The 20796-nt window shown below is 39.9% G+C and overlaps 1 protein-coding gene and 1 long non-coding RNA gene across 3 annotated transcripts in view; one reads left to right on the top strand and one right to left on the bottom strand.

Annotated features, from left to right (window-relative positions):
* LOC108895361 (uncharacterized) overlaps positions 1-20796 on the bottom strand; it is a 77695-nt gene that overhangs the window by 7465 nt on the left and 49434 nt on the right. The gene's annotated exons all lie outside the window — the stretch shown is intronic.
* Positions 17398-20796, top strand: part of gfra4b (GDNF family receptor alpha 4b) — a 40127-nt gene continuing 36728 nt past the window's right edge. For both annotated transcript variants that reach the window (XM_018694128.2, XM_018694129.2), the window contains exon 1: positions 17398-17832. In XM_018694128.2, coding sequence (XP_018549644.1) covers positions 17790-17832 — 43 coding nt within the window. In that variant the 5' untranslated portion in view covers positions 17398-17789. The remainder of the gene's footprint in view (positions 17833-20796) is intronic.

The following is a 20796-nucleotide window of genomic DNA, read 5'->3' as shown; positions in this document are numbered from 1 at the left end:
CATGACTCAGTATTTAGTTAACTGCACAATCCTCCACAGACAAGTCCAGCCCAGATGAATGGCTGCATCAGGTGCTCCTGTCTATACTCCAGATGGAGGCGCCTCTGAAGGCCCCTGTTGTATGAAACTGAACTGTTCCAAAAAGTTTCATGATTGAGCTTAGAGGTGCAAAAATCCACCAGGACAGAAAGTTGGATCCCAGCACAAGCTGGAAATGTGATTAAGGCCTGAACCTCTGTGGTAGGGGATCCACACAACAAATCCCATACCCAACACCATAATTCTGCCATGGTTCCTCAGGAGTCATTTAGCATTTTGTTAACATAAACCTGTTTAGTGTGACATGGGATGAAGGCCCCTGAAGTGACAGATGTTTCTCTTTAATGTGATGGGAAATAATTTAATTTTTTTTTAGTGGGGGGGTTGGGGGTATTTTGTGGGGTTGAGTGAGAGGTGCTCAGGTTGCTGCGAGCTGTTTGAAATCCTGGGCTGATCCAGTCTTTTTCTTGTGAAAGGTTTGCATGTTGATATGGAATACACCTTCTCTGTTTAAAGAGAAAATAAACCACTCCATCTCTTCTTCTTTCCTCATATGTCAGTCCACAAGCCAAGAAAACGGTGACTTCAGGTTATTTCAAATACTTGGGAGTTAAGGGTCATTGTAGCCTCAAGCAAGGTAGTCTTAAAATGAAATTGTCTCATATACTAAGTAATAGAGGGACCACTTTCTGTCTTTACAAAAAAGAACTCTAATATGCAACCTGAAATGGGTTTTGTGTTCACATGAGTAATTTCTGCTTAAAGTTAATTGCTTCTGGGATTTGTGAAAACACTTTTTGGCTATTAAATTGCCTTGAAAGAAAATAGCACCGTTCCATGTTTCAGATGACGGTCCATCTTCACGTGCAAACCGGAAGAAATGTATCACAGATTTCGCAACAGTGTAGCGTTTGTTCAGTTGTACTGGGACGGCTCAAGCATTGTAGAGGAAGAGGATAAAAACAAAGGCTTCTCTCATGAAGCTGTCGGTCTGTTTGTGTGGCTGGTTGAAGAGTCTCGAGACACCAGAGGGAAATCCACCAGACCTTCAAAGGGACAGCGCAGCGGGGAGTGTTGGCAGACTGCTGGTTTGGACAGCTTGCATACCTTACAACACAGCCCCAGTTAGCAGACCAGCACACATAAGCACAGCATCACCCACCATCATGGATGAGCAAGCAATACGCCAGCTAACATATCTACATTTACAACATTGATTCCCAAACAGAAGGTACTTGTGCATTTACTACAGGGAAATAGCTAATAGTAAAAAAAGCTAAAAGTCATGGATTAGTGCTGTCCAGTTTCTGTTGCTCCACAAGTCGTCGTCACACGAATACAAACTTGGCCATAACACGCTCGACACAGGCAGCTCTAATATTATCGATAATTATCAACTTTTACATAATCAATAGTATGAAATAACATACAGTTTAAAGTCTATTAAAATTGATGCAGTTCAAACAGAGCTGCTGATTTGCACTAGTAATTATCAATGTTTGATTATACAGCTCTAACTACTATAATAATACATGTAGTATGTAGTGGTTCTAACTGCACATATGAGGCATATTTCTATAAGGCTTTTTTTTCCATACTCACAGTATACACTCTCTCTCACACACAGGAAGCCACTGAATTATAGATGCAGAAACAGGAAATTCCTCCCTTTACCCTCTGTCACTCAGGCTCCGACCTTGCACTAAATCAATTAGTAGTGCTGCAGGCAATCAGCGGACCTCCCCGGAGACTCTATGAATGTACCCTTAATTCACAAGGGCCTCTTGGACTTCTCTCCACAGTCCCTACCTGATGGGTGGCCACCACTCCTGTTCACTCAAACACGACAACCATTTCACGCTGAGCGAATCAAAAAGCAGCAAGTGAGATTGCTTTGTTTCCTCTGCTGTGTAGCATCCTGTCTTCTCCATAAAAGGTCCTCTCCAGTGTGGTCAGGAGGGTCTTGTTCCACTTGGTGACCACTGTGAAGGTCCCTTGCTGTGTCCTTTGTAATTGCTGCCCTCTCCCTTTAGGTGGCTTCTGTTTTTTATAGGAACTTCAAGTGCTGATATAAAAACAATTTATGGTGGGATTATCCTGGCTGAAACTCTCTGGATATATAATGTTGATCACTACTATAGCCTAAACAGAATGAAGGATAAAATATCCTATGTTTTTAATTGATTAGTGCTCAGGACTGACAACCCTTTATCATGAGTCATTTATGCAAGGAAAATGTCGATGTTGGATCCAGCTTATCAAATGTGACAATTTGCTGTTTTTTATCTATGGAGACCAAAAGTGACCAAGTAAATAAGACATGATAAAAAAAAAATTAAGCAAATTATGTAATATAAGTATGAAACTGAAAAATTCTGTGCACTTTTTAAAGTCACCTCATTATTATGTAATGCTATTTCCTCCTGCTTCAACAGAGTTTACAGCAGCTCATTCTTATTTAATTGTTGCAATTTCTATTTCAAAATATCCTGTTTTCACTACACACCACTACACCATATTCTTGAATGACTGTTTTAAGATTTTGTCTGTCAATCAACATGATCAGTGCACAACCAGTTATGTGATTGACTATTTGCACAAATTTCTATTTCATGATTCCCTGGACCACTATATGAAACTTCATATATTTTATCTCCACTGTCACCATAGGGTTGATAATTTCATAAATGCCACTTTGGAACACACACTTAAGGTGTCTGATATTAAATGAGCTTTCAATATATTTTACAAAAATATGGAATAGAGAAAAGCAGGAATTTTTTTCACATCTGAGGATCTGAAACCAGAGAATGACTCACATGATAAAAATTGTTGCTAAGGAATTTTCTGTCAATCAAATAATCAATGAACGGACTGATCCCTTTAGCTCTGGTGGTGTCAATCAAAGAAATATTTGCCAAAATTTTGCATGACAAAGAGACAGCCCCCTAATGTTATTGTACAAGAAACTCATGAGACAAGACCACACACTGGAGAGGAAAAAACAAATTATTTAGGTCTGTCTCTCATTAAGTTAATGTTTCCATATATTACAAAGTGATGGGAGAATTATGGAAATTATTGGCAAATCGCATACATTAGTTCTGCTAATTGCACATATTGCAGGCCTATCTGCAAATCTTCCATGCACTGCTCCAAATTTCATCCTGGGCTGTCTTGGCGTTTCCGTTTAAGGAACCTGACACTCACTCCAGCTTCCAGCCATTCAGTGTTTATCAGCAGGATCAATGCAGCATCTGTGTCTTTTTCCCCACGAGACTCCGTGGGCTGTAATCCTTCTCCAGCCGAGCGGATCCTGAATCTTCCCATTCACTCTCACTCCCAAGAGGACACGGGGGCACATTTCCCATGGACCTGAATAACTGTGCATGCTATGTGTGCAATGTACCGCCCAACGGTTGTACCATAAAATGCATAAATGCATATGGTTTGGATTTCCTTGCTCTGTAACTATGACCCTCTGTGAAAAAACTAATCCAGATAGGGAAGCCTGCCCTTATGAGGCTTGTAGCTTATGAGGATACATGTGTCACCCACAGTGGGGGAACAGATCCAAGCTCAGATCAAACAAAATGCTGTGGTGTTGTTTTGTGTTTAACTGATTTTTCTACTGATTTCCCTTGGTCATGTTTCCCCGACTAACATCATTGTGAATTTGAGATGAGCAAATCCCCAGGGAATGTTTACAGGGAAATAAACTGGGTGGTGTTAAGGGAAATGAAACCAATTACAATATGAGATTTAATAAAGCAAATTACTGAATTTCAATCAATCAGTTTAATACTTCAAATAAGCTATTGCCCACATAGAATAACGCATTGTGGTAAAAGGCTAATCATTAAATTTCCAAGTTAAAAAAAATTGGTAGTATGCAATTTGTTTTTTATTTAATTTGCTTATAAAACTTTGCTGCAATTTATACATAACATGTAACATTTACTTTGACCCTCTGCAGTTACCAACCTTCTTTCCATTCTCAACAGCATAATAAGACCAATTATCACCCGAGTTAATGGATATAACATCATTATCTCAATCAGCTTTGATTGTACCCCCACTTTAACAGCACTTCTATTAAGCATTGCCGTGGCTCTTTGAGGTGAAGGTGAGAAGAGACCCTGGGAGTGTCATGAAGTATTTCTTTAGCTGGTTTAAAGAAAATTAAATTAAATAAAATGGTGCAGTTGTTAATGGGCAGGAAGTATTTTACTGGTTAACTCACTCTGCAACAGTCTTGTTTTAAAATGATGGTGTGATTATTAAAATTGCATTTCCTTGAGCCAGCTAGGTCACCATATGAAACCACTGAGTGGTCAAAACCTGAAGAGTCAGATATCTCAAAGAAAGTAAAGTATAGGAATGGAACATTTTCACTCTTCTTCTGATATGATTACCCCCACAGCATGATTGCACCTGAGCACCCACACACAGTGCCACAGCTATAAAATACATTTGTTGTTCTGATGCAGCTTGAACACACACAAAGAATGTAGCTATCAGAACTGGTAGCCATTTATTTAGTGGAAGTGGTATTTTGATTCTGATTGTTTACCATTATAAAAAGGACTTCCAATCAACTCCATTGTGCTCAAAATGACACATAACTGACTGACTATGAATGTGATTTGGATGTCATGACTAATCTGACCAAATTGGACCTGATCTGTTCCAGTCTTTGCAGATAAATGCATATAGTGTGTGATATAGTAAGATAAGATTATAATCTTAAGCATGGGACAAGTCTGAAGATTGTTTCCATGAACTTGCACAAGTTTTTCATTCTTTGACAGTCAGGAATGACCATAAACCTTATGAGTGAATACATAAACTCAACACACTCAACGATCAGTAATGACAAAGCTCTGACAGTAGATGATCCTGCAAGTCCAGCGAGAATACTAATGCCAACAATCATCATGGCAACCAGCAGATTGCATTCTTTATATGCAGTTACATTTGCATTGAAAAGGCTAAAAAAAAAAAAAAAAGGAGGAAAGAAGCACTGCGTTTGGGTGAGATCCTGGGTGGAGAGGTGTGGGCAACACTGACTACAGCCTACAGAGGGAAATGCAGGTGAATGAACTAAGAAATGAACTTGTAAAAGATAAAGTTGTTTATCCACTGGTATGTCTCCCTTGGGTGACACGCAAGTGATGCCAATGTTATTTGCAAATATCAAAGATATTTTTAAAAACTCTTTATGAGAGCAACCGACAGTGACCGATAGTGCCAGCGACAAAAACTCATCTCCTCCATCAAGAGAAAATCTAAGATTCAGCCACACTGTTTGATCCTCAGCAAAACCACAAATTGGTCACAGCTACAGCAGCAACATTAGTCACGTTGCCACAGTCAAAACCTGAGGAACTCAACAGTTCACCAGCTCAAACTCTGTTAAACATTTAGTTGAACATGAAATTTCAGATGATCATTCAACAAGGAAAATGTCCTAACCACATCTACTGTATGTGCATTAATCTTTGAAAAAAAAAGATTAAATAAGCTGCTCTTTACACTGTACAGTGTAAATTATGCTGAGGTAACAAGCCACCCGAGGAATGAGTCTACAGGGACCCTGGAAGACAAAGAACAAATAAATAGTGCTACATTTCTTGTCTGTGTGAAAAGACAAAGAGTAAAACGTGTTATATTGCAGTGATTTCTAGCTTAACTATGAAGCGAAGGCACTGTGAGATCTGGGGACCTGAAGTTGGAGCAGTTATTTATTAAAGCAGGAGGGGATGACACCTACAGCAGATTGCCTTATTATTTATAATGCTTGCTACACGTTCTGTGAGAGGTTTTACAATGACAGCTTATGAGAGAACTGCTGTGAAGAGAGTTAAGTTAAAAACTTCTCTTGTGGCATTCATTGACAGGTCATTTATATAGAGGCTATATTAGTTTAGAGTTTTTAAGGTGATGTGTGTAAGTTATACTGAATGTGCAGTAAATGTGCTACTGGTGAATTTTACACACTGAATTGTACAATTAGGCATTAATGATTGAAGAGTGTTTCTGCATGTATAGAGAAGTGAAATTCCATCTATTCAGACCCCATATCTTAATTTAGAAAGTGATGTACAGGACCAAACCCTCAGTAGTTAATGGCAATCCAAAAAAAAAAAAAAAAAACCTCTTTCAACCAAGTACTGTATTAACACAGACCATACACTTGTAGTGAAGTTTTAAAAATCTTCTCTAATTCACCACAAACACCTCATAACAGTTTGATAATTTTCTCAAATATACTTAACTGTAATCCTACGACTAAGCCCTCTGAAATGAAGGACCTATAGTTTCAAAGATAATTAAAGCTGCGAGCAGCGTTGAACGGGCCCTCGCACCCGGCGCCCGTCGGGGGAGCGGCGACCGCGGGACCCCGGCAACCGCGGGGTCAACGCAGGTCGCAGGGCACACGCTGGCGTAACAGTTCACACTTCCGAGATGTAAAAATTTTAAATAAAAGCTTTTACGCTAATTATTTTCTGTGATAATATTTTTCAGAGCTCATCATCTGTGACAGCTCTTGGCTCTCTTGACTGTAACCTCCCTGTGGCAGCTTCTCACAGACTCAATCAACTCCTCTTCCCCTCCCCCCTCAAACACAAACACAAACACACACACACACACACACACACACACACACACAGATACCCCCTCCCAAAAGGAGATAAAACTCAGTTTTAACTTGAGTTTAAAAGCTTTGAGCTTTGAGCAAAAGCATTTTTTTAAGTTCTGTTATTGGGTGCATATATAAATCATTTATGCTTAAACAAGGCTTATAATGAAGTTATTTGAACAGTGAATATCTCATCTGCCTAAAGTCAGGGCGAAGCCACTAACCAGCTGTAGGGATGGGTATCATTAGGATTTTATCTTTATCCATACAGACCCCTATCAGTCCAGCTCAGACTGTTACTGGTTTAAGAGAGTGAAGTTTATAGCAATTTGCAAAATTTGGAGATTAGTGACAAACTAACCAGTTAGACTACATACAGACAAGCTTTCATTTTAGCTGTTAGTAACAGTTTGCCATGAGCTTAACCAGCGTGCTGTGCTTCCTGTTAAACATGTTATGAGACTGTGGACAAGGCTGAAAATATTACTTTACTAACTACTTGCCGAACAGGCGCTTTGACAAAGAAAAGGTAAAGGCCAGCAGCTTTTACTTTTCAATGCACTTGTCGTCAACTTGAGTGGCTTATATTCAGCTGGTTCACCTCGACGCCCGTGGACCTAGTGCACTTTTCCTGTCGCCGTACACTGAGTAACACGAAAAAATCAGCTGACCCCGTGTGAAATTTCCTAACTGATCAAAACCAAACTGTAAAGACAGCATCAATCCACGCTCAGCTTTGGTCAAGGGGAGACATATGGGAGAAGATGAGTAGAGAGATGGAAAGAAACAGAAAGGGTGATGGAGAAAGATTACATGAATTCAAAATAACCTACAATTCCTTAAAATTAATTTGAAGCCAGTTTAATTTTTTGAGCCAGCTTTGACATCTGCAGATATGAGTTTCTGAAGAGGGGCCTGCTGAGGTTAGATGTGCTGAATAATATCCATTTTCATATCAGAAAAAACACTGCATTAAACATTGTCTTAGCTCACTGAGCTGAGGTCAACAGGTAATATAACCAACCTGTGAGGTGGCTCACCCCCGTAAGATAAACACATAAATGATCCCTGATAGAACCGATAATTAAAGGCACATCAGTGACAGGGAATGCTATTAAAACTAAACTATAAACTGGTGACATTAACTGCAAAAGAAGATTTTTATTGATACATTTCAGGTAGAATTTAGTTTTCAATAAGGAAAATGCTGTAAGAAACCTGAATTTGTTGCAACAAATTTAAAATAAAAGCTTTTATGCTAATTATTTTCTGTGATAATATTTTTCAGAACTCATCATCTGTGACAGCTCATGGCTCTCTTGACTGTAACCTCCCTGTGGCAGCTTCTCACAGACTCAATCAACTCCTCTTCCCCTCCCCCCTCAAACACACACACACAGACACACACACACAGAGACCCCCTTCCAAAAACCCATCAAAGAGTAATACAATGGCTCCATCTGTAGGATAAAGTAGAGAGTCGCAACAGGAAGTTACCCCAAAATCTGAGGTTTCAAACAGGAAGTTGGGTTTCCGAACTTTGACGGGCCAGAACCGGCACACGCTTCGACCCAAACTCACAATTTTCGGAGCCAGTCTTCCAAAAATTGTCAAGGAGGGGCTGACAACATTTGAAGTGAATCTGGTCACCCGTCTAGAAACTGGACATCACACTATAAAATATGTCATTTCCTGCTATAAATAGGTGGCGCTACAACAATTGTATGAATATTGACATATGGATGTGTGCAGATAGGTACCATTAACAATCCTGTAAAGTTTGATGCAGTTTGGACAAAGTATGGCCGAAATATAGCAAAAATAAAGCAACTTCCTGTTTCGTGGCGAGTAATCGAACTTTGAGGGGCCATAACTTCCACGCCCTTCAACAAAAACTCAAAATCTGCCGCAATTTAACATCGTCTATGTCTTAAGAACATACTATTAAGTTTTGAAGTCAATCGGATAATGCGTCTAGGACTAGTTCGCGTTCAAGCGACCCCTGGAAATGGCCAAAAACACACAATTTTTTCACCTTCCGGTCAAAATAAAAATACTTTCTGTTGGGTTTAGAATATGGCTCCAAGAGACTTTTTGGTGCGTCATGGGATGTTACATATGTGTGCAGATTTTCAGATTTTTAGGCGCAACGGGCTTGAGGGGCTGTTCCGTTTAAAAATGTAGGTGGCGCTACCGAGGGCATTTTACCACGCCCATGCTCAAGACCCCTAAATTATTAAATTTTTCGCCGTGCCTGACGCATCTGCAAATTTTGGTAAGTTTTCACGCATGTTAAGGCCCTCAAAAAGCCGATCTAAGAGGCGGAAAAAGAAGAAAAAAAATAATAATAATAATAATAATAATAATAATAATAATAATAAACAGACCGAAAACAAGAGGGTCCTTGCAACTCGTTGCATGGCCCCGTTGGGCCCACGCAACTCGTTGCTCGGGCCCTAACTATGCTATCATTACAAATGGCATACAGTATGCAGTGGTAGATTGGAAGGATATAGCAACGGTAACTAACAGCAACAACAACTAAGAGCTTATTGAAGGGTCCTTTATAACAGTGACAGTTCGAACCAAACTTTACACAGATCTAAAAACAATGTAGGTGTATAAATGTCTCCATTCAAACTTCAGAGTTGATATAGAGTTAAAGTCTTATCAAATCTACACAGCCAGCAGGAGAATGATTCCAATCACATTTGCACAGTGAGGTTAACTGAAAAATTAGAAAAGAGCAGAATCAGTACTGGAGAGAAATGTGATCAGTGAATCCCTAATCTGAACTACATTGAACATGAGGTAACCCTCTGCCATAACCTTCATCTATAATTCACAAAGTAATGGGACACTGCACACAACATGGACTTTACCATAGAGCATCGCACAGTGCAATATTCATGGAAACCTCAGGCTGTATTTGCAGTAAATGTGCACGTACGTAAGCAAGGAAAGGCACTGTGGAAAACCGATGGAGTTGAATACTGCATGAGTTGAAGGATCACATCGCTTGCCCCAGGGCCAAAAGAGTGAATCACCAGCTGACACACAGGCCACAATATGCCTAATATATATCATATGTACGACTGAAAGTACAGAAAATTAGTTATCAAATATGGGGACCATGAAATAATCAGCCTCTCAGTAATTTAAATCTCTTCACAAGTCCTCCTCAACTCACAATAGGCGGATGCTAAATTTCCTGTTAACAGGAATCAACAAGTAGCATTATCATACTAACAAGGAATAAAGACAAAGACAGCTTGCAAACCACTGTGTGAATTTTCACAGTCGCATCCACTTGCACTGCCAAACAGCTAATTTCATGAATAAGTACTTGCACGGAAGCGGAGCTCATTACAAATTGCAAATTCATTTTCCTGTCTGAAGACAGACACCCTGACTTCAACCACTCACTCTGCAGCCTATTAAATAAAGACACAAGGTAAATTGCCACTTCAGCTTGCTTGAAGAGAAATGAAAGTGATGATGACTTCAAAGAGTTTGAGATTGAATACATTATTGAAATTATGTAAAATGCCCTATGAAAACAACAGTATATGGTACGTGTGTGAAAAATAAATGTGTGCACTTTAGCATTCTGGTATATGTTCATGCATGTATGCTTATGTAAGTAAGAAACAAAGTGCAAATGATAAAACAGTGCTCATATGCAAGGTAACTGTGAGATAACAGTCAAAGTAATAGGTTTCCACTTTAAACGGCTAGAAATAACACTGCTACTGAGCTGTTTGCTTTACAACCAGTATGGAAAACAGCAATGGATCCCCTTTTGACCTTTGGCCTCACAAGATTTTGCCTTCTAATTTGGTTAATTGCATTTTTCCCAGGGGACTCACATACATGACCAGCATGGACAACATCAATGAAGTGGTGTCCAGGTCAGGTCAGTGTTAAAACACGGTTCATAACAAAGACATGTGTGCCTAAAATTAACCCCATCTCTCACATCACTCCTGAAACATCACATTATTAAAGCTGTATCTTGAATGGAAACTTCTCTTTTGTAGAGTTGGCTTTTTCATAAAAACACAGAAGTCTAAAGGGAGGAGTGACTGTCTACATATCACTCAGGTTTTCAAGCCGTCCATCTCCCAGAACAGGAGCCCTTTCATTTTAACCAACACTGCTGCCAACAATTCACTTCACTCTTTCCTTTCCTTTCTCACAACCTGAAATGCTTGCTTATGCTTTAAGTCTACATTTTCAGGAGACAGATGGATGGAGTTGCTGATGTGCTGCTTTGGCACTGCAGTAAGTGCAGATGTTGGTTAATATGGCGAGGTTGGTTGCTTAGTCACTCAGCTCTAACTGCTTTGGTCTGTCTGTGTGTCAGGATCTCTCTGGGGAGGGGAGGATAGGTTTTTAGATTTAGATTTTTAGGCTTCTGTTAACCATAACCATTGCCCAGTAATTGCTTAAACTGCCTAAAGCTGCTTAATTAACTGTAACACAGAGGCTGGGTTATGTGTAACAAACCTTGTTCTATGAACCACTGCACAACTCTTTCAAGTTCTGAAGTCTTGGGTGCCACTCAGAAATGACCAAGGCAACATATGGCTGTCAAATCTCACTCTCATTTGCAGGTATTTAAAGACCCAAGCCCACACAAGAGTCAGGCTGATTTACTTGCCAAGAGCTGTCTGCAGTTGTGGAAATGCTCTATTTTGCCAACGATGAAGTTCACTTATTCTATTAGCTTAAGACAATGGTTTGACATGACAAACAGCAGAAAATGGCATGTCAAATCCATACTGTTACCAAATACACAAATGTGTTGTAGGGGAGCACAGTCTTCACATCATGTATTCCTATAAAGTTGCATTGTGGTAGGATCAGTTAATAAACACTGAAAGAAATGATCATGACTCAAGCATTTCAAGTACCAAGGTCTAAAAGTTTAACATATTTCAGCTTTGAGCAGAATGCGCTTCAGACTGGTTTTCCATGGCAGCATCACTTCCCACGAACATCTGCTCAGTGCTTCTAGCTTAAAAAAATATGTGTGGCGAGCAGCATAAATTCTCATCGAAATGTCAGAGAGAGAGACCAAATAACCATTTACAAGCAAACAAAAATCTGCAGACACACACATGTGCTCACCCACACATATTTTGGTGAGTGCACTCACATTCACAAAATCCCAGGAGATGAGTTATGGATCTTAAAACACAGAGCTGTTGATCCAGGTGCCATCTGATTATTTTTGGCCACCAGGAGTGTCAGGAAATCAGTGATAGATGTTCTTGGATAACCTTATCACCCCTTCAAACCTACCACAGAGATAGATAGCCAATTCTGGAGAAAGGAAGAAAGAATACATGAATTTAACATCTGTCAAAGCCAGCATAACCTGATCTTTTTGCTCCTTTTCTAAGTCTCTACTAATCTTTAATTACATGAGTGGAAATGGCTGAACCCTGAGGTGAAAGAAGGGGTAGGGGTAGGGAAGGGGTATGAAAAAGGAGAATACACTGCAGTGAAGCTAGTCAGGAGCGGATACATGTGTCCTACATTCAGCTGTTAAAGAAAGGAAGGATTGGGGGGAAAAAAACAACCCACACCTTTGTGACAGTGTTGGTGTTGCAGCATGTGGTGCCAGTCTTGACTGTGCTTACCATTAGAAAACTATTATTATCATTTTTTCAACACTTATTGTTTAATTAATTCAGTGGTGCCCTCTCTTCCTCTTCACATATGTGTCTTTGCATGCATATGTGCCTGTTCGTGTCTGCACCTGTGTGGTCCAAATTAGGTTTAAGACACAACTCGCATCCGCAGAGCAGTAACATAACCTTCCACGCAGTATGCATGAGACACACCATCTGTTGTAGTGAGAGGTAACGGAGTCACCGTCTGTACGAATGCCCGCCATGCAGTCTGGCACCATTTGAGTACTGCTCTATTTGGCATGGCACTGCCTGTGAAACACCCTTCTCAGATCGCCGTGACTACACGTGCCCAAACTTCCCCAGCGCAACTGACAAATATTGGAGTCCCTCTCCATCAAACACTGGACAATGACAAGGTAGATTTTCTCCCCAGACATTTAAAAGAGAATCCACTGCCAATATTGGCTGTCCTGCGGGAATTAAAGCTTTATTTAACCACATTAAGCCTCTTCAAATATTCATGAATGAGACAGTGACAGTTCTGGTGTGGAAAAGAAGTTCTTCTAAGTCGTTTCAAGTCTGTCCCACACTGACCCACTGAGCTGTTAGGGGGGGGGAGAAAGAGAAAGAGGAAGTGTCCTCGGGGGTTCACACAGAACAACTACCACTCTGTTCGCAATCAAGTGTAGACATGACGCCACTATCCTGGGACTAGTATGTATGCATGGCCTCCTTCTTAGTCAGCTCTGTGAATGTTTGGAGGTGCAGAATGAGGTCCTGAAACACATGTCACCAAGCTCATTATGGCACACTGCAACATGAACTCTTGTCTCCATCTTTAACCTACCTTTCTTCTATTCCTTGGCCAACATACAGTAAGTGTCTCAAATATGATGACACAGATAAAATTCATAAGGTGACATGCTTTTCATTAATTATTTCTTGCTGCAGACTTCCCATGTTTTTCTGTGGATGTCAGATGATTGACAGTAGTTAGAGCGTAACAGCACGCACAGCCTGACACAAAACTTCTCCGCTTGAGCAGTGAAGTAACACCATTAAAATTAAGACTTTGTATTCACTGTGATGGATTATCCATCCAGGGAAATGTTCGAGTCTGTGAAACTTGTTTACCATACCGCACAAGAACGAATGACAGCTAATGGATTCTGAGAGAAGGACAGAGAGCTCTGATATCTCAAATTATGGTAATAAATAAAGAAGAGAAAAAAGACTACTGTCAAATAATTAAAACATTTCACCTGATTAGACCTCCTCTCAGGTTTCTGTGGGTGTTTACAGACTGCTTGACTGACATTTCACTGACTTTCCTGTTTTGTGCAAATGTCGAGGTAGGACAACTTACACCTTTATCATTATTAAACCCCAGTCAATCACACCAGAAAGTGGCACAGTGAATTCTATCTATGCATCCTACACCCTTTTTTTTTACATCAAAATTAATGTGTATATACAGGTCATGTAAACATGGGCAAACCCACTTTAAAAAAAAGTCAATCAACTCCTTTCCCATTGCCAGTGGACAAGTTTGCCACAAATGTGCCAGAGAACTGGGTTAGTGAGCAGAAAGCAGAACTGAGGCCAGTGACTTCTCTTCCCCCTGGAATCAGGAGAAGCTCTCTCACCTCACTGTCTTGCCAACACTGCACCTTGCAGTGCTGCATATGAAGAACAACGCCAGTGCAAGTTATGCCCATAGCCTGTAAAAAACAATTAATGTTCGTGGCTATGTGCGTGCCAACGTTCAGAACTTCAAATCATACCAAAGCACTGCACCAGAAAAGGGGCAGAAATTAGTGAGTTTACCGGGGTGATATGTTTCCATCACTGTCGATCGGAGCTGAAGTGGATAAATACCTGAAACTACTACAGCAGTGGTGTAGGCTCCTAGGAACATGCTAGCATTACTGAGTCACATTAAAACTTTAGATAAGACTTTACAGATGGCATTTTTACATGTCACAGTAGAAAACAGATGTAAATAATAAAATGTGTAATTGCTGGATTTAATTTAGCTGTTGATATAGTGCATACTGCCTCACAGTCACAGCTGCCACACTTAAGTAAAACAGAGCTATCATTAATGTCATAGTTACACCTGACAAGTGAAAACATCTGAATTGTGAATGCTAGATCACAGACGTGGCTGACTTCGATATAACAGAGCCAATGTTACATGTAATACGTTGTACTCATGTTTTTCCAACTATACCAAGGCAAAATGTCTACTATGAAAAAGATCTCTTAGAACGAGGCATTGGGTGCCCTCACATAAGTCCCTGTGGGCCCTGCCCAACTTCAACCTGAATGAGGTCTAATCGGGCAAAACAAATGAAAGCACTTGTGTGGCTGTTCCAGCAATGTGTAGGAGCGCTGAAACCTCCCTAAACAAAACAAAAAAAAAATTAAATAAAAAATCCTTCAAACAAACAAACAAAAAAAGGGTATGAGTCAAATGAGACACGGTACTTTGAACCGGGGGAAAGGAGGTCACTACGCTTTGGTTCGTCATGCAGAAGTTAGAAGTCTGCATTTGGCAGTGAGCATAGCAGTAAAATGTTAAAGCCGTTCCAATAAATATTTACAAAGCCCTTCTTCGTCACCCAGTTCTGGTGCTTTGACATAGCGATGATTATGGGTACAATAACTAATCCCTCATTAATGTTGTGTCCATGCTGCTCTGGCTCACAAAGATAGGAAATCAATGTGCCTTTGCCTGAAGCAAGAACTACAAGCTGTCCATCTCCCATGTTTAAACAGCACCTACTCTCCATATTGAAAGATTGTTATAGTAAGTAAGAGATCCTGGACCTATTGACAGTAACACAGTTCCCCAAAGAGGAAGAGAGGGCACTGGCTTAAGAGACTGATATGCTACATTTCTACTGGAGAAATCACAGCCGTGGTGATTCAGATCACGTTAGGTCGGCGTATGTTAATTTGGGGGCTAAGAAAGACAAACCCCCGCTGCACCCACAATCCACTGGGAGGGAGCCAAACACTTAAATGGTTTAGAAGAAAATAAACATTTTCCCTCTAATTCTCCCTAAACCGTTGACGGGGCTTTTTCATTCTTGCAAAATTTAATGTTGATTTGAATTACAAATGCAGAAGCACATTGCAAATATGTACTTTACCAAAAGATCCCCATGGCACTGAGTCGCTCTTTAAAGATTCATAAAGCATTTTCAGAGCCCATCTCCCTACGTTTAAGCACTCCAACTCCCGATAGAGATGGTAATGTATTGTTCCAAATATTCTCATTGCAAGCTTGTTAGGGAGTTAAAATTACAATCGTTGAGGCGTAAAGACATTTTACAGTTACAGTCTTTTCAATCTGAGGCCTCAGCAAAAAAAAAAAATAAAAAAAGAAAAGAAAGAAAATAAAAAACTTGAAAAAACTATGGCTCTGAAAATGCTTGAATTAATGTTGCCAGCTCATGTAAGGCCAGTGAAAGGATGTTGTAGAGCAGCCATGAATGGCAGCAAAGATAACACCAGCAGGCTAAAATGGCTCTTCAGAGGTCTTCATTCTGTCTTCAGTACACAGCTGGATCATCCTTTTGGACCCCCGAGTTGCCTTACAGACACAGACACACATGCTCACACACACATACTGTAAAGCACATGCACTGACTCTGGCTGATCCAACATGGTAACCCCATTGTTATCTGCTCCTCACCAGCTTTGTTTGCATGGATCATCTGGAAACTCCATTTGTTGTTGCTGTTTTGGAGACATACTAAAGGGGTGAGTCAACAAACTCCAAATGCACATCCTGGCCGACTGATGTTCTCTCTGAACCATAAAATGAACAGATGGTGTGAAAGTTGAATTCTTAACACTAAAGAATCAATAACTGTCTGTTTCAAAACAGTGAACAGCTCAGAAAATGGAGCTTTGCAGCTCTGGTTGTCAGTAGTGACCAGGAACTGGATCCACCGCTCTATGGGGGCCAAGTGCTTTTTGGAACAAAAGAAAAACCTTTCACAGTTTCACATAAATACAACAACACTTTTCCATCACCACACAAGCTCTCCAGGTGACTCTCTGGTTTTACAAGTCTTCCCTCGTGTTATCATTGCAAGTTTGGCCACTCTTATCATTTAATAACAGCTGAGAGAAGATTTGTCCAATTTAAGTTGCTAACCACCTAAAGCTATCTGACATAGGAGGGGATCTACTGGAAGGGACTGCCTGTCTTTCTGTATCTTATTGTGTAACCAATTAGAGGTGCGCTGTCGACCTGAATTTGGACTATCAGCGCTCAAACTTTGTGCACAGAAAAACTAAAATGATACAGGATTCTGGATGAGAATGCCCCAAATCTGCCTCTTCTGGATCTGCACTGATATTAACTTTTTTTTTTTAATTTCCTAGGGAGTCCTGTTAAGACCTCTATCAACAAAAAGTTTAGACGGTTAGAGAGAATATGCTGAAAAAAAGCAATGGTTTAAGCATGATACACATGGCTGGCCCAGAAATTCATCCCAGGCAAACACACATTTTTTTTCAGCACTATTCAAACTGGCCTTTCACTTTTCTTTTTAAGCTCTTTCTGCTTTTTTTTTTTAAAATTCATGTTCCACTACAAAAAAAAAAAAAAAAAAATCTGTGTTATATCATACTATATGAGCAAACTGAATGACAAGTGTTAGACCTTGAGCTGATGATAGAGGACAAGGGACACCAATTATGAAAGGGCATTATGAAACCTTGGTCTCCCAAAACCACCATGAAAATCAATTACAGTAAAAAGCAGAAATTACTCATTGAGTTTAGACTGATATAAAAATTATAGAAAATACACTGAAAATACTAGAGAAATGTCATAGAGTATCAGTAAAGACCTGGTTAAGATCGCTATAAAATGCCACACAGAGACTATGAGTCCCTGTAGGTAAGTCATAATAACGATTTTGCTGCGGAATTAACCTCATGTCACACTTTATTACCGGCACCGAATCCCTGACCATGTAACCAGGCTGTTTAATGTTCTTTCCTGCACAAACAGTTTTCACTCTCTCTCCCTCCCTTTTGGCAGTGGTTCTTTCCCGGCAGCACTCAGCATCTCTCCAGCAGCAGACTCAAGGACTTGACTGTGCGACCACATCGACGCGCAACAGAAGGTTCTCTCTCTCACAATACCGGACCGTACAGCGCACAGGAACAACTTTCAGTCTCATCATTACGCATGGCTCTGGCTTTGCGCAAAAGCGCGACTGTGACACCGTCTTGGAAGAAACTAACGGGATTCTAAGAAAAATAAAAGACAGCGACAGCAAGCTTAAAAATAGACGACTGAAGGATTTTTCCAAGAGATTATTCTCCTTGTGCCAATAATGATCTCCACATGCATAACGGGATATCCTCCTCTTGCCGTGTAATTATACAGCTGTAGGTGAAGATCCGACACGTTATCTGACTTCTCGTTTCACAGAGAGATGGATCTGTGGGGAGTTTATCTGTTTCATCTTATAACTTTGGGTAAGTAAGGACTTGTCTTTTTAAAATTATCTGTCTCTAAATGAGGAGGACAGCCGATTATTAAAAATCAGTTGTTTAATTAAAACAATCAGATCAAAACAATTCAACAGAGGGAGTTTTTCGGTCGTTCTGACAGCGTAAAAGAAAACTTGAATTATTGTGTATTTTTATTAGTTAACAATAACTCAAGATTTCTCAAGATCAGGATTTTAACTCGGATTTCTAGTCCCAGATTGTTGAACAACACTGTATGCTGGGCTATGTAAAGGACCTTAGATGCTTGAATGTGTGCGTGTGTGCTTGTGAGCGCGCCCGTGTATGCGTGCGTTTTTGTGTGTGCGCATAAAAAAGAAACTGCACAAAAACGCCGTTTTTGTGCGGATTATATGTTTGGTTTCCTAGCCATGCATTTCTAGTCACTGCAGTTTATCCCATTCCCACATTATAAATGTTTGCACCATACAATATTTATTAGTTATGTTTAATAGGTTTTTACCTCTACACTATACTACACCATAACCTCAGCCATTTACCTACTATGTGTATTCAAAGTTTTAGGGCAGCTTTATTGTTTATTCTAGTTAATCCAGTGACCATCCTCAGCAGTGCATCTGTCATTGCAGTGAGTGCCACTGAGCTACCTGCTCTCCATGTAATTGAATGAAGCTGGAATATTGATTTTTGTGGCAGCAATCCACAGTCTTGTGAGAGAAGAGCTCCCCGTTTGTTGGCTCTCAGTGTCTCTTTGTCACTATACACAAATGTGTCAATCTCAATCCTGCTGCCACGGTGTTACCTATTATCATTATATCCACAGAGGACCCCGACAACAGGTCATTGCCATTTTAATTGGCACCAGCTTTCCTGCTTAACAAAGGCGGGAATATGTGTTATATCTTCACTCTTTATTCATTATTAATATCCTGTTTAGAGGTCTTCATTGGTGAAATGAGAGGAGATGCCAGTAAGGAATGCTGAACAGAAAAGAGTCCAGTTTGCTCTTTGAATTTCTCTCTGTCATGACCTTTGATGGTCACTGACGGACGCTTATTTGGGGCAATTTAGCTTGTAATGGATGATTGGAAATAGACAGAGACAGATCGAATGAATTTTGTTATAAACATCATGCAGTTTTTTGTTAGGTAGAGTAGTGATTCTAGCCTGTTTAACAATCTGCCCAAATCAATTAGCCAAGACCAAACTGCAAAAGGTCAGAAACTATGGGCTGTTCAGATGACTCAACCAATTTCTGTGGCATTCTGGGTATTTTCTGTGGCATCCATGGCTTATATGGACAGAAAGCTGAGCTCACACATTACCCAGCTCTCCTAACTGCTCCAGATACCTCCGAGCCAAGACAAAAGGGATCTCGAAAATAACCACAATTTTGAAGAAAGAGCTCTTAAAGCAAACATTAGGGGCAGTATTTCTCAGCTGGGAATGGTGGCCATTAAAGGCTGGCATTGTTGGATTATTCCCTGGCTTTTGTTGCCTTTCTTTGTGGGGTGAAATCATGTTATAACAGTAAGAGATTTCTGTGTACTTTATTGTGCTCACTGTCTACTGAGCATAGAGGCAGAGCATGTTCAGTTTACATGCTTGTCAATCTTCTTCTTTTTGCAAGTATCAGAAGCAGTGAGACATTTTTAGGCCTTGCAATCAATGCAGACAACAAATTTGTAGTGCAGTAAAGCATGTGTATCTTTCAAAATATCTACTTATATGGTTTCATATGAAAATCATAAAAATCCCAGTAATTAATATATAATAGCAACTAGTGGTTGACTAATTGATTACTTGAAGAAAATTGTTTTTTTTCCAAGGAAAATTTGCTAAACATTCACAATTTCCTGGTCTCAAAATATAATGCTGTGATGCTTTGCTGACTGCAAACTAAGTATCTTTTGATTTTAGACTGTTAGTCAGACCAAGCGAGATGTGAATCAACCAATATTTTTTACTTTTAGTTTGGTTTATCAAAGCGTTGCTCATTAGGTAGTTGGCTCGCATGTTGGTCTGAGCTGAGACGTGAACCTTGAGCAGTGATGATGTTCAGACCAGAACTGCAGGTCTTGAAGAAGACATTAATCTCACAGGGGGTCAATTTCTGCATTCAGAGGAGTTGTGGAGTTCAAACTGAATCACTGTTGCCTCAACTGTTAAGAAAAATAAAAATGAATCCCAGGCAAGTGGTTGACTGTCCAAGCCTTGATCTTATCTGCATTATAAATGTGCAGAGTAGCTCATTTTGACAGATCCACACAGAGCCTTGAAATGATATAGAATTAAGCACAATTGCTCAGTGTAATTCTTTTTTTAAGTTAGATAAGCATTTTCCTGCAGTATTAACTTGAAATGGCAAAAGGTGCAGTACACTCACATCACGACTGTTTCATATCAAGGTGCAAGTCCCAATTGTAGCACAAGGTGATTGAATTTAATATTAATGGGTCAACCTGAAAGCGTAAGGAGTGATCTCCAGTGGCGCTCAAACTGGTAATGGTTGTAGTGAAAAACCACTAGCCGCTGACAAGGATATGCAAATTGGTCACAACACTTCTAATTATTTAAATTTTTCTGATTAAGACCTGTCATAGCTTTTTAATTTGTCCTCAGATTTTTTTTTTAACTGTGTAAGATCAACTATTTTTAATCTTCCTCCATCAGAGCTACTTTATAACTGCAACTGTGCCCAGCTTCAACCGGTGATCATGCTATATTTTTTGATTTAATGGTTTTGACATTGTGGGATATGACCTGTATCTTTAATGGAGACAGATAAGTACTGCCAAGCATGCTATTACCTAGCATATTGGCTGGCCTCTTGTAGGGGATTTGTCATGAATCTCATTTGAAGCACAGGAGGTACCAAGGTGAACAGACAACCCATCACATGTTCATGCTTTCCTCATGTGGCACAGATCAGTTCTTCAGGTCAGTTCTTAAATCTAGTAAAATGGATGT

The sequence above is a fragment of the Lates calcarifer genome, linkage group LG8, assembly GCF_001640805.2.
Source record: "Lates calcarifer isolate ASB-BC8 linkage group LG8, TLL_Latcal_v3, whole genome shotgun sequence".
Taxonomy (NCBI): domain Eukaryota; kingdom Metazoa; phylum Chordata; class Actinopteri; family Centropomidae; genus Lates; species Lates calcarifer.
The sequence above is the reverse complement of the archived record's forward strand: the minus strand, read 5'-3'. Positions and strand labels throughout refer to the sequence as shown.